This window comes from Melanerpes formicivorus, unplaced genomic scaffold, assembly GCF_026170545.1.
Source record: "Melanerpes formicivorus ecotype bairdi unplaced genomic scaffold, bMelFor1.0.p_v2 SCAF_40, whole genome shotgun sequence".
NCBI lineage: Eukaryota > Metazoa > Chordata > Aves > Piciformes > Picidae > Melanerpes > Melanerpes formicivorus.
This window is the reverse complement of record NW_027142392.1, coordinates 5872299-5886896: the sequence shown is the minus strand read 5'-3', so window position 1 is coordinate 5886896 and position 14598 is coordinate 5872299. Positions and strand designations below refer to the sequence as shown.

The following is a 14598-nucleotide window of genomic DNA, read 5'->3' as shown; positions in this document are numbered from 1 at the left end:
GGCTCCGGTCCCGTCCCCATGTAATACCTCCGGAGCACCGCTACCGACTGTGCCGCCCAGAGCTCGGCCGGGCAGTGTTGTGCGGACCCGTCGGGGCGGGGGTAGCGGCTCAGAGTCGCCGGGGCAGGTGGCGGGAGGGGCGGGAGGAGCAAGGGAAGCAGAGCGCCCGGCCCGGCTCCAGCTCCCCGCCTCCGGACCGCGCTGTCCGCGGGCGGGTAGGGTTTATGGGGGCGGAGGGGGGTCCCCAACGGCTTCTATATAAGCGGCTGCAATGGCTCTGCTGACAGAGGCGAGGGGCGCGACGGGAGGTGGCGGCCGGGACCATGGCGACGAGCGGCGGGCAGGGCCTGCCCGCTCTGCTCCTCCTCCTCCTCCGGCTGTGCGAGGCAAGTGCGGGACGCCCGGAGGGGCCGGCGGCCGGGGAGAGCCGGCGGCCGGGCCGGCCCCGTGACCTGGCCCTCGGGGCCACTTTGTCCCCGCAGGTGAGCGGCCGGGAGCCGGAGTGTTCCCGGCCCTGCGGCGAGCGCTGCCCGGCCGAGCCGCCGCGGTGCGCCCCGGGAGTGCCCGCCGTGCTGGACGGCTGCTCCTGCTGCCTGGTATGCGCCCGGCAGCGCGGCGAGAGCTGCTCCCTGCTGCTGCCCTGCGACGAGAGCAGCGGCCTCTACTGCGACCGCGGCCCTGAAGACGGTGGAGGGGCCACAGGCATCTGCATGGGTAAGTGACGGCGAGCGGTGGGCCGGGGGCGTCGGGGATGGGAGGCCGGCAGGGCGTGCTCTGCTTGGGACAGCGCTCCCCGGGGCGGCGAGGAGACTCACCGGGCCGCGCCCCGCTATGCTGTCCGCTGGGAGTGAGCGTCCCAGCTTCTCCCTCTTAGGACGCCCTGCGCTGCGGCGTGCCGGAGGGGTGTCAGGTGTAGACGGCTCAGAGCCTGAGAGGAGGCTCGCTGAGAGGCATCGGGAGGATGCCGTGACCGCTCTGTTTCAGTGATGTGCATTCACTTTGCTCACTAGTGCTGGAGGGAGACAACTGCGTGTTTGATGGGATGATTTATCGCAGTGGGGAGACGTTCCAGCCTAGCTGCAAGTACCAATGCACCTGCCGAGACGGACAGATTGGCTGCCTGCCCCGCTGTAACCTGGATTTGCTGCTCCCTGGCCCTGACTGCCCATTTCCCAGAAAAGTGGAAGTCCCTGGAGAGTGCTGTGAGAAGTGGATCTGCGACCCAAAAGATGAAGCGATTTTGGGAGGTTTTGCAATGGCTGGTGAGGAAACTAATTATCACAGTTTTTGTGAGAAGAAGGTGATATCATACTGGAAATGTCCATGGAGTTGCCAAATCTAAGGCACATTACTTTGCGCAGCTGTTTTTTCCTTCTCTTCTTTTTTTTTTCTTCTCATCTACAGTCACTAGTTAGATATACAGTGGTTATGAATAAAGGCAGAGCTCTAGAGGTAAAAGAATAGATATTCTGAGGATGAATGTGCATAGCGGTTTTAAAAGGTAGTTGACTTAGTTCCTGGTTCTGAAACTGCTGCTTATCTGATGCAGGGTAGTGGAATAAAACAGGGGCAAGCTCATAATCCTCTAATCCTCCCCTAGATCAAAGCTGCAGTGTTAGTAGTTGCTCTGCAAGAGTATGTTGAATTATAAATATTATTCTAACAGTTTAGTCTACAAAAGACTTTTTCCCCCCCTTAAATTCCCCAGCCATTACAAGAGGTCAGCCTGGTAGCTAAAATGCCAACACATTCTTGCCTGTCTATGCTAGAGCTCACATCGTTGTTGGCAACAAAAGGATGACATAGTACTTACAAATTTAGTGAGTGAACCTAAAAAACCCCAACTATCCCATTGGAAAAGGCAGAACTCATAAACTACTTTTTTAATTGAAAAAGTAAAGGTAGGCAGTATCTCTCCCTGTTTTCTTACTGAATTTTGCCTCCATCCCCTTCAAATGACACTATTAGTTCAACATGAATTTTCATAAGCTGCTTTTACTGAGAGTTGAAGGCACTGCGTTTTCTTCCAGTCACTGCTCTTTGTGATTTTAAGCAGTTAGTTATGCTGAAACTCCACTAATCCATTTGAAAAACTCTTAAGGAAAGATCCAAAAAGAAATGCTCTAATAGCTTGTCAAAGTGCTTTGAAGTGTCAGTTGTAACACATACAAGGTATAAACAAAAAGCTACCCACCTTTCTACTATTTTGCCTTTGATTTGCTTGTCAGGGACAGGTTAGTCTGTAAAATGCTACAGATGGATTATCATCATTCTTTCTGCTATGGTCATCCCTCTTGGGAGGCCAAGGTCTTGGAGCTTTACCTTGCAAAAGGCAGTAATGCTGTTATAGAGGAATGTAATGGAGGGAGATGTGACAGAGCTCAGTTATGTTGCCTGATTTTGTGTATTCCTGTGGTCACTGAAGCAAAGTATACAGTTAGCAGTACTTACTTAATGCAACTTCACACTGCCATGTGGGCAGGACCATGATTAGAGTTGGCTATGGCTTTGAGCTCCTTGAGATTATTTCTTTCCTGCCTCACATTACTCTGGCTACAGTCTGTCAATACTCAACAAGATCAAGTGACTTTATGACTCAAAGTAAAGGACTTCACTTCCTTTATTAGTTTAGATAAATCTTTCAACCTCTCTCACGTAATACCTAATATAAATATTTTTATGATGTAGCTTTAGAACAGAATTCTGACATATTTCCAGTGGGAAGAGCAAGGAATAAAAAGTTACTAGAGTTCTAAACTAGGTTTTAAAATGGCAGCTGTGGACTTGGAGTGAACTGAGTCTAAATTACACCGATGTGCACTTTTATTTTTGGATGTAGGAAGTTGACATCCAGGCCTCTGAAAAAAGACAGCTTTAAAAATTACTAAATCCAAAAGCATGTGTTTTGGATTTTTTTATTTTGTCTCTTCTGTTTCTTCCTAGATCTGGTAGTGCTCAGTCAGAGACTGGGTTTTCACATGAGTTTTTCTTGTAATGAAGTTCTGCCATGTTTTGTCTCCAGCGTACAGACAAGAGGCCACACTTGGGATAGACGTGTCAGATTCGAGTGCCAATTGTATTGAGCAGACAACAGAGTGGAGTGCTTGTTCCAAAAGCTGTGGAATGGGCTTTTCCACTCGTGTCACCAACAGAAATCAGCAATGTGAGATGGTGAAGCAGACACGGCTTTGCATGATAAGACCTTGTGAAAATGAAGAACCATCTGATAAGGTATGCTGAAAAGAATGTCAGGAGAGCAGAGTCCTGTTTGTAGAATCATAGACTCAATAAGGTTGGAAGAGACCTCAAAGATCATCAAGTCCAACCTGTCACCACAGACCTCATGACTAGACCATGGCACCAAGTGCCACGTCCAGTCCCCTCTTGAACACCTCCAGGGATGGTGACTCCACCACCTCCCTGGGCAGCCCATTCCAACAGCTAACAACTCTCTCTGTGAGGAACTTTCTCCTCACCTTGAGCCTAAACTTGCCCTGATGCAGCTTGAGACTGTGTCCTCTTGTTCTGGTGCTGATTGCCTGGGAGAAGAGACCAACCCCGTCCTGGCTACATCCACCCTTCAGGTAGTTGTAGAGAGCAATGAGGTCTCCCCTGAGCCTCCTCTTCTCCAGGCTTCATCTGTAAATCCAGGGTTGCAATATTAATGGTCTAGAATACTCCAGAATACTCTAGATCCAAGTGTACATAAATACATGCTTTAGCATGTGTGCTACAAGCCCAGTATTTTTGCAGTGCTTGCTCAGCAGCTTTATGCAGCACCTCCAGCAGGTTGAGTGAGGTGATTCTGCCCCTCTACTCCACCCCGATAAGACCCCACCTGGAATACTGTGTCCAGCTCTGGAGTCCTTAGCACAAGGAAGACGTGGGCCTGTTAGAGTGGGTCTCAGGGAGGGCCACAAAAGTAATCAGAGGGCTGGAACACCTCTCCTATGAGGAGAGGCTGAGACTTGGGGTTCTTCAGCCTGGAGAAGAGAAGGCTCCAGAGACCCAGTTGCATCTCACAGTACTTAAAGGGGGCTTATAAGAAAGATCAAGACAGAGCAGATATGTCAGATTTCTAGTCTGGAACTGCACAAAAATGTGTGAAATACTGCAATATCTATTTGGGTAAATTAAGTTTTATCTTAATCCTTATGATGCTTTTTCCACAAGTAAATGCAACAGTGACAGTGCAAGTGCAATAAATCTGTATCTAAGGTAGCTGACTTTCTTGGTGCTGCTGCACGCTGTACAGGTGTTACTGTTAGGGAGAGCAGCATGTAGCTAGGTGAGTGGACCATCACTTTATGTAATGTTCAGAAGTGTTGGAAACACTGCTAAGGCCTTCTCAGAATAGTCTGTGCAGTTTTAAATACTGTTTTGAAATGAATATGAAACATTTGGGAAGAGTTGGTCAGACTAACAAGGATGGTCAGAGGTCTAGAAAGCATGTTCTGCTTGGGAAGAATTGATTTAGCACAACTTCCTCTGAAGGCAAGGAGATAACAGAGAGTGTTCTTGGAACTGTGTTTAGGTATTGCAGCCTGATCCGAGTTCATTGGAAAGAGAAAATGAAATTGTAACTTTATAGGCTGCATAAAAATTGACATGAGAGAAAACCTCCCAGTCAGTAAGAATAGTGTAAGAATAGGGTTGTGTGGGGCAGATACAGAGTTTTTGTCCCTTTCAAGGACAAGTTAGCCATCTGTTAATAACATGGACAAAGCTGATTCTGCCTTGGGCCATAAGAATGGGCTGTGACTTTTGAGGTTTGGCTTAGCCAGCTTTTTTTCCTCTGAATCTAGTCCTATAACTTACTTGGCTTCCTGATTCTCTGATGTAACTACCTTAGCCTGAGTTTTCCACTAAGTTATAGTTACATAATGAATGTTGGTTTGGCTTGTCTCAGAGTATAAAAAGTGGGTTTTAATAAGTCTTTCATTACTGGCCCAATAACACACCGGTGTCAAAGGGCAGATCTTGCAGGAATTACCTGTAAGCAGCTGCTGAAGTAAGTGCAGTCTTGCTGCCATTGAACCAAGCCAAGACAACAGCTCTCAGATCCCTAGATGCCAATTTTTAACTCCTCTCTGTCTTCGTATTTCTTTCAGAAAGGGAAGAAGTGTGTCCGAACAAAGAAGTCTCTGAAAGCTGTTCGCTTTGAGTACAAGAACTGCAGCAGCGTGCAGACCTACAGACCTCGGTACTGTGGCGTCTGCAGCGACGGGCGGTGCTGTACCCCGCACAACACCAAAACCGTCCAAGTGGAGTTCCGCTGTCCTCAGGGCAAAGCCCTGAAAAAGCCAGTGATGTTGATCAGCACTTGTGTCTGTCACAGCAACTGTCCTCAGAACAACAATGCTTTCTTCCAGCCCATAGATCTGACGTCTAGTGAAGCCAATGTATGAAATGCATAAATGGGGTGGTGCAAAGGCTATAGATAGTTTATACAAAACTTGACCCACAATCAGGTGAATGTAACAGTTGCATATGTAAAATACCTATGATGTTTTTCAAAACAGTCTGGGTGCTTTCTTCATACCTGTAGTTTGTTATATACCTCGTTTTACATTTCCCCCCTCCAAATGACTTTCATTCACTTGAATGAAATCTTGCACCCTGGACAGAGCCTTCTTTTTTTTTATTGATGGTGGCATAAACATTGCAAAGCAAACAACTAGACTTTCTCCTTGATTTAAGGAGTTCATGCCATGAGTTTCAATAGCTGTAAGAATGGGCTCTTCAAGAGTAAATAGATTCCTTGGGGAATGCATGATGCTATATCACATATGCTTCCAGGTTCTTTATTTTGCATGATGCATATAGACACTTAAGCAGTGTTCTTTTTCCATTCTAATGAAACATTTCCGATGACAGTAAAAGTCTTACTGATGAAAGTGCTGCATTCTTGTGTCTTACAGAATACCTTCTATCTGTACCTTTGACTTTGAGGGTTAAATTTGCACATAGCTCCTGAAATGACATAGCTGAGATCTCTTACCCTAAAGCACAGCAGGTTGATAGCTGACAGCAAACAACAAAAACACTAGCAGTCTGATCCAAAATCCACTGAAGTCAGCATCTTAGGTTGTAACCAGTGTGTGTCTGTAGATATAACTGTGAGGATGCAAAAATAGATTTTCTGTAAATTTCTCTAAAATGCTAACTGTATCATATGGTGCTTCATTTTTTTTTAGAAGGGTGTATATGTGAATAGAAACTGTATATATTGTAATATAACTTTAGTAAGTGAATAAACTTCATGTGACTAAAAATATCTTTCCTAAAGTTGTTTTTCTTTAGCTACCAACATTATAACAAGAAATACTTCTATCCCAAGAAATAGATTTGTCTGCCCTAGACAAGTAAATGTTGACGTTAAAGTAACGAAGGAAAGATCCCCGCTGACCTACACTGCAGTGTGCATGGATGTTAACATGGTTGTTACTCTGAATGCTGGAATAAAATATTGCCTCCAAAATAATTCATTTCAGTTTATACAGGAAGACCTGTATCTCTGGGATCCTAGACTGTCTCTCCTTCCCTTCAGCCTCTCATTCTGTCACTGTGTGCTTGAGGCTGTTTTCCACCCTCTTCCTTATTTTTTTCATGCTTTGCTTCATGAAGTATTCTTTTTCATCCCAGTTCTCAAAGACCACTACTTAGTGTTCACCTCTACTGTGTCCTCAAGTGGTAAATAATTCTTAATAAAAATAAATAATATTACATATCCCTTTGCTGGAGGCCTTCCCCATGCACCCTATGCATCCTGCCTACTCCCTGTTTCCACGAGTCTTGCAGCCTTCAGGGTTCATATTATGTCCAACCCTAACCTTCCCCCCACCTCGTTTTTAATTAAAGAATTGCGCTTCAATAGAAAGCTGGGGGGGTAGGGAGTGGGTGTCAAAGAAGCAAATCCCCAGACATCGTTGCATAGACCAAGGCAGAATTAAATCCTCTGAACTTCCTTATTAAGCAACTACAATAATTGAAATGCTTTGAAAAGTTGCATCCTCGCCACCCCGCAAAAAAACCTGTGTCTTCAGACTGTAATCCATTTCGGAAATAAAATGCTGCTTTTGGGGGAAGAGGAAGCAGGCTTTCAACATTTTGAAAGTAATATCTTCAGCACTCTGTAGCTAATTTCTTCCTGTGTGGGACCTGAGTTTCTGATTGTACATTAAATGCTGTCGTTCTCATACCAGGACCACGATAAGGACTATGCTAAGGACTGCCTTTGCTGCCGCCGCATTGCTTAGAGGGAAAGAGTCCCTTACTTAGGGCCAGCATTGCAAGCAGCATTTTGCTTTAACTTTACAGTAAAAGATGTGTTTGTGTGGGATGGGCCAGTTCTCCAGCTCGTGGAGAAGTGGGACACCTGGTGGCTACAGGCCATTTTGTCTTGGTCATACTAACCTCTGGGCCTGCCCCTAAAAGTAGGGATGCATCTGCAAAATGAGGCCAACTGATGGTACTTAAGATAACTGTCACTGGTTATGGGGACGTTAACAGTGAGGAAGGACACGCTGGAGACCTTGTTTGCTTGGTGCAGAAGAAAGTTTCTCATTCCAGAGATTTCCCAGTTAAGTTGGAAAGACACAAAAGATGAGCAGGAGACACCTTTTATCTGGTTAAGACACATAGCACTAAAAACTGAGAATATATGAGCAGTTTCCTCCTCACCATACACAATTTTTGAGCCCATTTCTCCTCAGTAATTGTCTATAGTCTTAACCACAAAGGCTGTCATCCTTTTAACTTTACCCTTTCAAGTCCATCTTGCACTTCAGAGGATGCACTGCAGAGGAACTGAAGTAATGTGCTTTCTTTTCAGAGAACTGGAGGGGGTCTGAGGCATCACATAAGGACTTTACAAACTAGCTAGACAGTAAGCTCAGGGAATATGGAGGCCTCAGGAATAGTGACTGCTCACTCCATTGTGAAAAGGCTGCCCCCTTTGTTACAGTTTAAGACAGTCTTACCTCAGTTGATTGCAAACCACTGTGTTTTGGGTTACACACTGCTTGGTGGACTATGGCTTTGTGTCTCTCTCTTCCTTGGGATGCTTGTGGAGGAAATGCACATCTGCAGCTTGCACTGACCATGAGCCAGCAAGATTGCTGAATCTTTGCTCTTCCAATCCCTAGCAAACATTATAGCTTTCATGTCAGTGCAAACAGAGCACAAATCCTAGGGATCAGGATTTGCAGCCCACGTACAGCATGACTCTAAGGGAAGACAAGGAAAATCGGGAGCCCTTGGGCTGGAGACTGAGTCCCTGCCTTGCTTCCCAGGCACTTGGCACACATAAAAAGAAGAGGAAAAGTTTCTGTTGCAACTTTCAAGCCTGCCTGCAGCAGGAGGGGAGAGGGAAGGGCAACATCATAGTTTTGAGAGAAAGAAAAAGCCTCAAGCCAGTTGTAGCTGTTACACTGAGTTCTTTGAGGTACCTGTGCTCTTTTACTTAAGGTGTCTTGGACTTTTGCCTCCTGGATAGAGCTGGAATTCTTGCCTTAAGCCCCATTTATTCAGCAATTTAAAGTCCACACCCCTGAAAGAAAATAAACCAAACCAAACAAAAAACAATCAAACAAAAACACAATAAGAAAAAAAAAAAAAAAAAAAAGAAGTAAAAAATAATCTGTTGAAATGGAGGTACTGAGTTTCACCCAGATTTCCAGCAGTTCCACCAAAAGAGGTTTTTCACATTTACCACGAGGGGGAGGCAGCTGAAAAGTTATCAGATGACCACTCTTAGAATTCTTAGACAAGCAAATCTGTCTTCAGGCTTACAGCAAATATTAACCTTTTCGTGGATGATAAGCATTCATATCCTTTTTAGTAAGCATGGCCATGAGGAAGGAAATCTGCTAATGGAAATGATGCTCTTCCTTCTACACATGGACTGAGATGACAGAAATAATATAACATCTGTAATAAAAATACCTCAACCAGCAATAGACAGTAGATTAAAACAAAAATCCATATTTCTGACATTGAATTAAAATAATACATATACTTGTACTTAAAAAAGATTTGTTTTCTCTAATACAATCTGTTCCCTGACCTAATTAATTTGCTATGTGTCTAAAGAGAATTTTTAAGGACTTCACTACCAAGACCTAAAAACATGAAGAGTCTGAGAGTGATAACTAAGGCCACCCAAAATGTTCCACTGCCCACACCACCAGCAGACAAGGAAATGAAAAGGGACAGATAAAGCAGAGAGAGACAGGTCAACTCCCTTCCCTGTGGTCTTCAATAGATTAATGGGAGATACAAAAAGTATGAGGCACTAGCAAGGTGTCTCCTGGATAACTTTTCCTTTCAAGTGATGAAAATAAAAGGAGGTTTCTCTCTTAGTCTCTCTGTCTGATGACTGTGCTTTTTGAAAGCTATGGAGCATTCAAAGACCAAGGTCAATGTGAGTGTAGAGCTATGAAAAGCAGCTGGGGAACCCAATAGGAACACTAATTATAAGCCTATAAGAAATAGTCCTCTCCTCTGTGTGACACACTATCAAAGATTGGCATTCAATATCAAGGCTGCAGAATAGGCCACCTTTGAAAGCTATAATGAATAACCTCGAAAGAAACCCTTATAAAATCTTAAACATGCACAAGACACTAGCCAAGGGCTTAATAAAATACACAAGCCCCACATGCAAAAAAAATAGACAAAACAAACAGAAACCTATGGCAACTCCAAACATAACAAGATGGACCTCATAAGGAGGAATTAACAGTAAATCTCTCAATAACTTGCCTTTCGTGGTGAGAGGTCTGCTATCTCCCCAGGGTACAGAGCACAGAGAAACCAAATTAAGCTGTGGTTATCTGATGTCTCTGGTGACATTCACTGCGTCCCACGTCAGAGCTCAGTGGGTAGCTAAAGCCCAGGACTGGGAGTCAGAAAGTCTGTGTTCAGTTCCCAGCTCTGCCACAGGCTTGCTGTGCAGCACTGGTCTGCTTAGCCAGCTTATGTTTGCCTCAGTTTCACTGTGTAAAGTGCCAGGGATCAGAACGGTGCTGCAGTGCAGGACAATGCTCTGAAGCCCAGAGAAGTCCTGCTGACATGATTGCCTGGCCAAGGGAGGTAATAATAATAATAATAATAATAATAATAATAATAATAATAATAATAATAATAATAAAACAACAAAACAGGTTGGAAGAGACCTTCAAGATCATTGCATCCAACCCAACTAAACAACTCAACCATGGCACCAAGCACCCCATCAAGTCTCCTCCTGAACACCTCCAATGATGGTGACTCCACCACCTTCCCAGGCAGCCCATTCCAATGGGCAATCACTCTCTCTGTATAGAACTTCTTCCTAACATCCAACCTAAACCTCCCCTGGTGCAGCCTGAGACTATGTCCTCTTGTTCTGGTACTGGCTGCCTGGGAGAAGAGACCAACATCTGCCTGTAATCACTGTCAAAAGTGCTAGTTTCTAGGTTTTCACCAGCAGATGTGTTTTGAGTTCCTAGGACTCCTGGAAGGGAAGGACAGCTGTCAGACCAGTCTTCCTCTTTGGACAGTGGATTAAGTGAAAGGTGGAAGATGTAGTACTTAACTGCAGGAGGATGGTGTGCCTGCATGCCAAGCATTGTGGTGAGGGAAGACTGCACAGCAGCACCCTATCCTAGGAGCCCAAGGCTGCACTGCACAGCACAGCACATCTCTAACAGCTGGATGAGGGGTTGTGCTCCCTCAGTACCCTGCCGAGTTGCCTGACTGTTTTCCACCTATTACTGACCATAAGTTGCCCAAACTGTAGCCATAGGAGAAGGCTGATGAGCCAGAGAGAACCAGAACTACATCATATGGCAGCTGTGATGAGGAACAACTGTGTAACCTTTCTAGTATGTCCACACTGAAAAGGTATCTTCACCCCTGCAGTTACATGACACCATCCTCAACAGAATCAACCCCAGACAATACACATTTTATGCCCCTTGGGATTCATGCATTTTGCAGATATTGTCTCAGGGCCTGGGGTAAACTCAATTTCATAGAGAAGAAATCTTGGAAGAAATTCTCAGACTCCAGTGTAGATCCATAACATCACTTGGTAAGGTATCATCCCATCAGATGCAGTTGTTTCCCATGTTACCACAAAATGAAAATCCCACATCCGGACTGATTTCTGATGGGGGAACACATAACCACACAAAGAATTTGCAGGAAGCCTGTGGGAAGAGAGTGCTGCAGGCAAGGGCAAAGGGCGTAGACATGGCATGTAGGAGCATGGGACAACAGTGAGCTGGCACAGCACTAGGACTCGTCCAAACTGAATTTGCTTCAAATTACATGGAGGAAAGACAACAGAGCCTTTCCAACACACAGGAGATCAGGCAATCAGCCTGCAAAAATGACTGGCACAGAGGGAGGCATCTGTATTAAAAATTAAATCCATGTAAAAAGAGAACTATTCATATTATTACAAATAAGAAAAGCAGCAACTCATTTACATGGTTCTCCTCATCATCCACCTATACACAGAATTGCAGTTCTGCTTTCCTTTGTGTGACAGTGGCAGGGGTAATGATATATGTTACATCTCAGCAGGGAAAACATTTGTCTGGGAAAGAAGATATATGAACATGGTGGGAACTCACCCTGAACCATGTTCAGTGGAGGATGACTACGACATGGTTCAGACAAGGCAGAGAAGGAAAGAGAAGGTCAGAAGTTTGTGGGTAGAAGAAACTATAGGTCCTGTTTCTGCTCCAAACACTCTCTCTGTAATGTTACTTGACATTAGATAAGATTTGAAAGAACTCTGGGGGCAGAGAGGAGAACTAGACCACTTTTTTTCCCAGCTAAGTGCCCACTGCCCGGAACTAAAAGGTCATATTTACGCTCTTCCTCCCCTCCAATGCATCCTGAATTCTTCCTTGCTGTTTCCCAAAGAGCAATGCAGCTTGCTTGGTCCAGAAGAATCCAGAGCTGGTGAATAAGAAGCCACTGTTTGAGAGGAGCCACTATACATGGTTTTGAATGATGGACAACTGTTGTAATCACCGAGGTATGGGAGGGACACCAGCCTTTGCTGGAGGTATAGCCATAGACCACTCCTATTTCCTAGTTCACAAATCTGTACACAGCTTTCTTTAAGAGTTGTAAGCCTCTAGCCAGAGCTTAAAAAGACCAAACAAACCTTGTGAACAGAATTTGTGGTTCTATAATTCTTTCCTTCACCTAATCTTAAGTACCCAGCCTAAACTGAGGTACTTTCCCTTTTAGAGAATTTTCTAGTTTTTAACCTAAGGAAGCAATAAAAGGATCAACAGAACTTCCCAAGGAAAATAAGGTTCATCTCCTTCTTTACTCATCTCAGCTTAATCTCTGGGAACAGACTGTAATGACTCCCTCCAAAGTCTCTCTGCTGCTCAGCTCTAGCCCCCACATCTGCCCAACTCCTGCTTCAGTGACATGTGAAAAACACTTCTCTTGTTTTCCTCCCAAAAAAACTACAGGCTTTGGGGCAATTACTTCTGATTTGTCACTACAGCAGTACATATGAAATGATGAGCTAAACAAACCATAAATTGGAAGACCAGACCACTTTTTTTCGTCACTACTTCATGATACTCTTAAAACTGACAAGCAGAGCCAGCAGCACAGCTCCTAGCACATGGGAGGACATGCTGTAACATTTAACTTCAAACACCATAATACAAATAGACTGTTGATCTTGCTTGGTTGTTTAAACCAAGGTTTTAAACTTTTAGGGTAATGGGACCACCATTAATGCTAAGACCCTCTTGTGGACCACCATGTACCTTATATCATCAAACCTTTAATTGAAAACAGGACATAAAGCTGTTCAGTTTGGTTCTGCAGCCCAGCTGCGGACCGCTTATCATAAGCTTGTGGACCACCAGTGGTCTGCAAACCACAGTTTGGTAACTATTGGTTCAAGTGACTCAAGGCTAGAAATGTGCCAGGAAAAGCAATGCTGGGGTACTAATGTCATTACAAAGATATTACACATAACTAAGCATATGGATACAGAGCTCTTTATACCACCCGCAGCTTTCCATGTGGGAACAGAATCCCAGCTCCTGATTGTCTTTATGTTAATGCCTCCCATACAGCGTATTTTTTGCAGCACATCCTGGGACTTGTTTATATGTATGAGCTTTGTACCACAGCCAGTAGCTACAATTAAGGCATAATTATAAGTGGTAGGGCAGGGAGGAAAACTTGGCTACCAGTAAATTTCACAATCGATGGTTCTCCTACATCTAATAAAATAGTTTAATTTGGGTCCTTCTTGTTTGCCTAATTCTTTTACTAGTTATGGGCCTGAGCTGCTTTCTCAAAGTTCCTGCGTCTTGTGGGTCTGTATTTTAAGGCCCTGCTGTCTTCCTCACATAGAGGAGGTGGAGCTGTGCAAACCAGAGATCTCTAGCCACAAATAACTACTTCAAGTCCTGCTCAAATACAGTTTTCTTATATGTTTCAGGCATTCTTGAATTCTTGGTTTATGTTTTCATATCCATCCAAATTCTAAATACACACTAATCTTTGAACAGCAGATGCTTGTTTAATCTGCTGTAATACACATGTACACACGTGCACACATACACAGGGGGTTTATCTGCAGGACACAGTGAGGTGCTGTGCAGAAATGCCTTAACTATCTCTAAGTGATCTTGCTGATGATAACACAGCACTGCACAGAGCCATACTTGGAAACCTGGTGGCCCTTAAAGGCCAGACTTCTTTCTTGCTGGTGGATACCACAGGGTAGAAAAGCCCAAGTTGTCTCTAAACAAGCTTATTCAGATACTACAAATAGTGTAGCCACAGCCCCCTGGAGCAGTGTAAGTATATTGTAAGTGACATATTCTTTACTACTAACATGCTTTCAGGCTTCCATGGTGGTTTTGGGAAAGAAAATTTGCATTCAGTCCTTAGTCTCTTGTGGACAGGTAAATAAGCACCCTGAATCTGCAAAGTCCCCTGGTAGTGACAGGCTTAGACTATGCAAAGTGAAAGGATGCAAGTATTTCAAGGTGCCAGTAGTGAGGAGTGGGTCTCTTTGGAACTCCTTGACTATCCCTAAGGTGAACCTTGGCAAGTGCATTTAGAGGCTCAAAAGACAATTTATGTAAAATTAAATCTTTGGCATTTTCTGATTAGGACGTGGTAGGACTCTTCAAACAGGATTTATGGCTGCTTGGGAAGCAAGTGGCATGTTATCATTTGGATGCAGAAAGGTTGAGTCAGTTGCTGTAAATGGCACAGCAAAGCAGTGTCAGGGCCAAAAACCGAGGCGAGGACTGCTGATTACATGCTCTGTTCTCTTGACCCGATGCCTGCAAGCCAGTGCTGCGAAAGGCGCCTTTCACTTAGGCAAACACAGAAGAGGGAGGGAGCAGGAGTGAGATTAAAAACTCTGGAAAAGAGATTGCAGAGAGGAAGGCATTGCATACCACCTCTAAAAAGCTGTTTGTCACATGGAAATAGCAGCAGTTCTCCCAGGCCAAGCCTGTGGAGACAAGTTTATCTCTTGTGCAACATGAGTGGAGACAAAAGTTCCTTCAAGAATGGACCTGAGCCAGTAAACCAGCTCAGTTTTCT

The 14598-nt window shown here is 44.6% G+C and overlaps 1 protein-coding gene across 1 annotated transcript; it reads left to right on the top strand.

Moving 5' to 3' along the window:
- Nucleotides 1–278: 278 nt before the first annotated feature.
- CCN3 (cellular communication network factor 3) lies at nucleotides 279–6286 on the top strand. The gene is made up of 5 exons (XM_068158650.1): nucleotides 279–386; nucleotides 483–714; nucleotides 1011–1262; nucleotides 3023–3231; nucleotides 5112–6286. Exons 1-5 carry the CDS (start codon nucleotides 324–326, stop codon nucleotides 5406–5408), a joined length of 1053 nt encoding a protein of 350 aa, XP_068014751.1. The 5' UTR covers nucleotides 279–323; the 3' UTR covers nucleotides 5409–6286.
- Nucleotides 6287–14598: the final 8312 nt, after the last annotated feature.

What these genes read in the sequence shown, in the direction of transcription:
- CCN3 (XM_068158650.1), top strand. Translation starts at nt 324, where the DNA reads ATGGCGACGAGCGGCGGGCAGGGCCTGCCCGCTCTGCTCCTCCTCCTC. An exon ending in TCCTCCTCCGGCTGTGCGAG is followed by an intron (nt 387 to 482) that starts GCAAGTGCGGGA and finishes TTGTCCCCGCAG; the next exon opens with GTGAGCGGCCGGGAGCCGGA. An exon ending in GGCCACAGGCATCTGCATGG is followed by an intron (nt 715 to 1,010) that starts GTAAGTGACGGC and finishes TTTGCTCACTAG; the next exon opens with TGCTGGAGGGAGACAACTGC.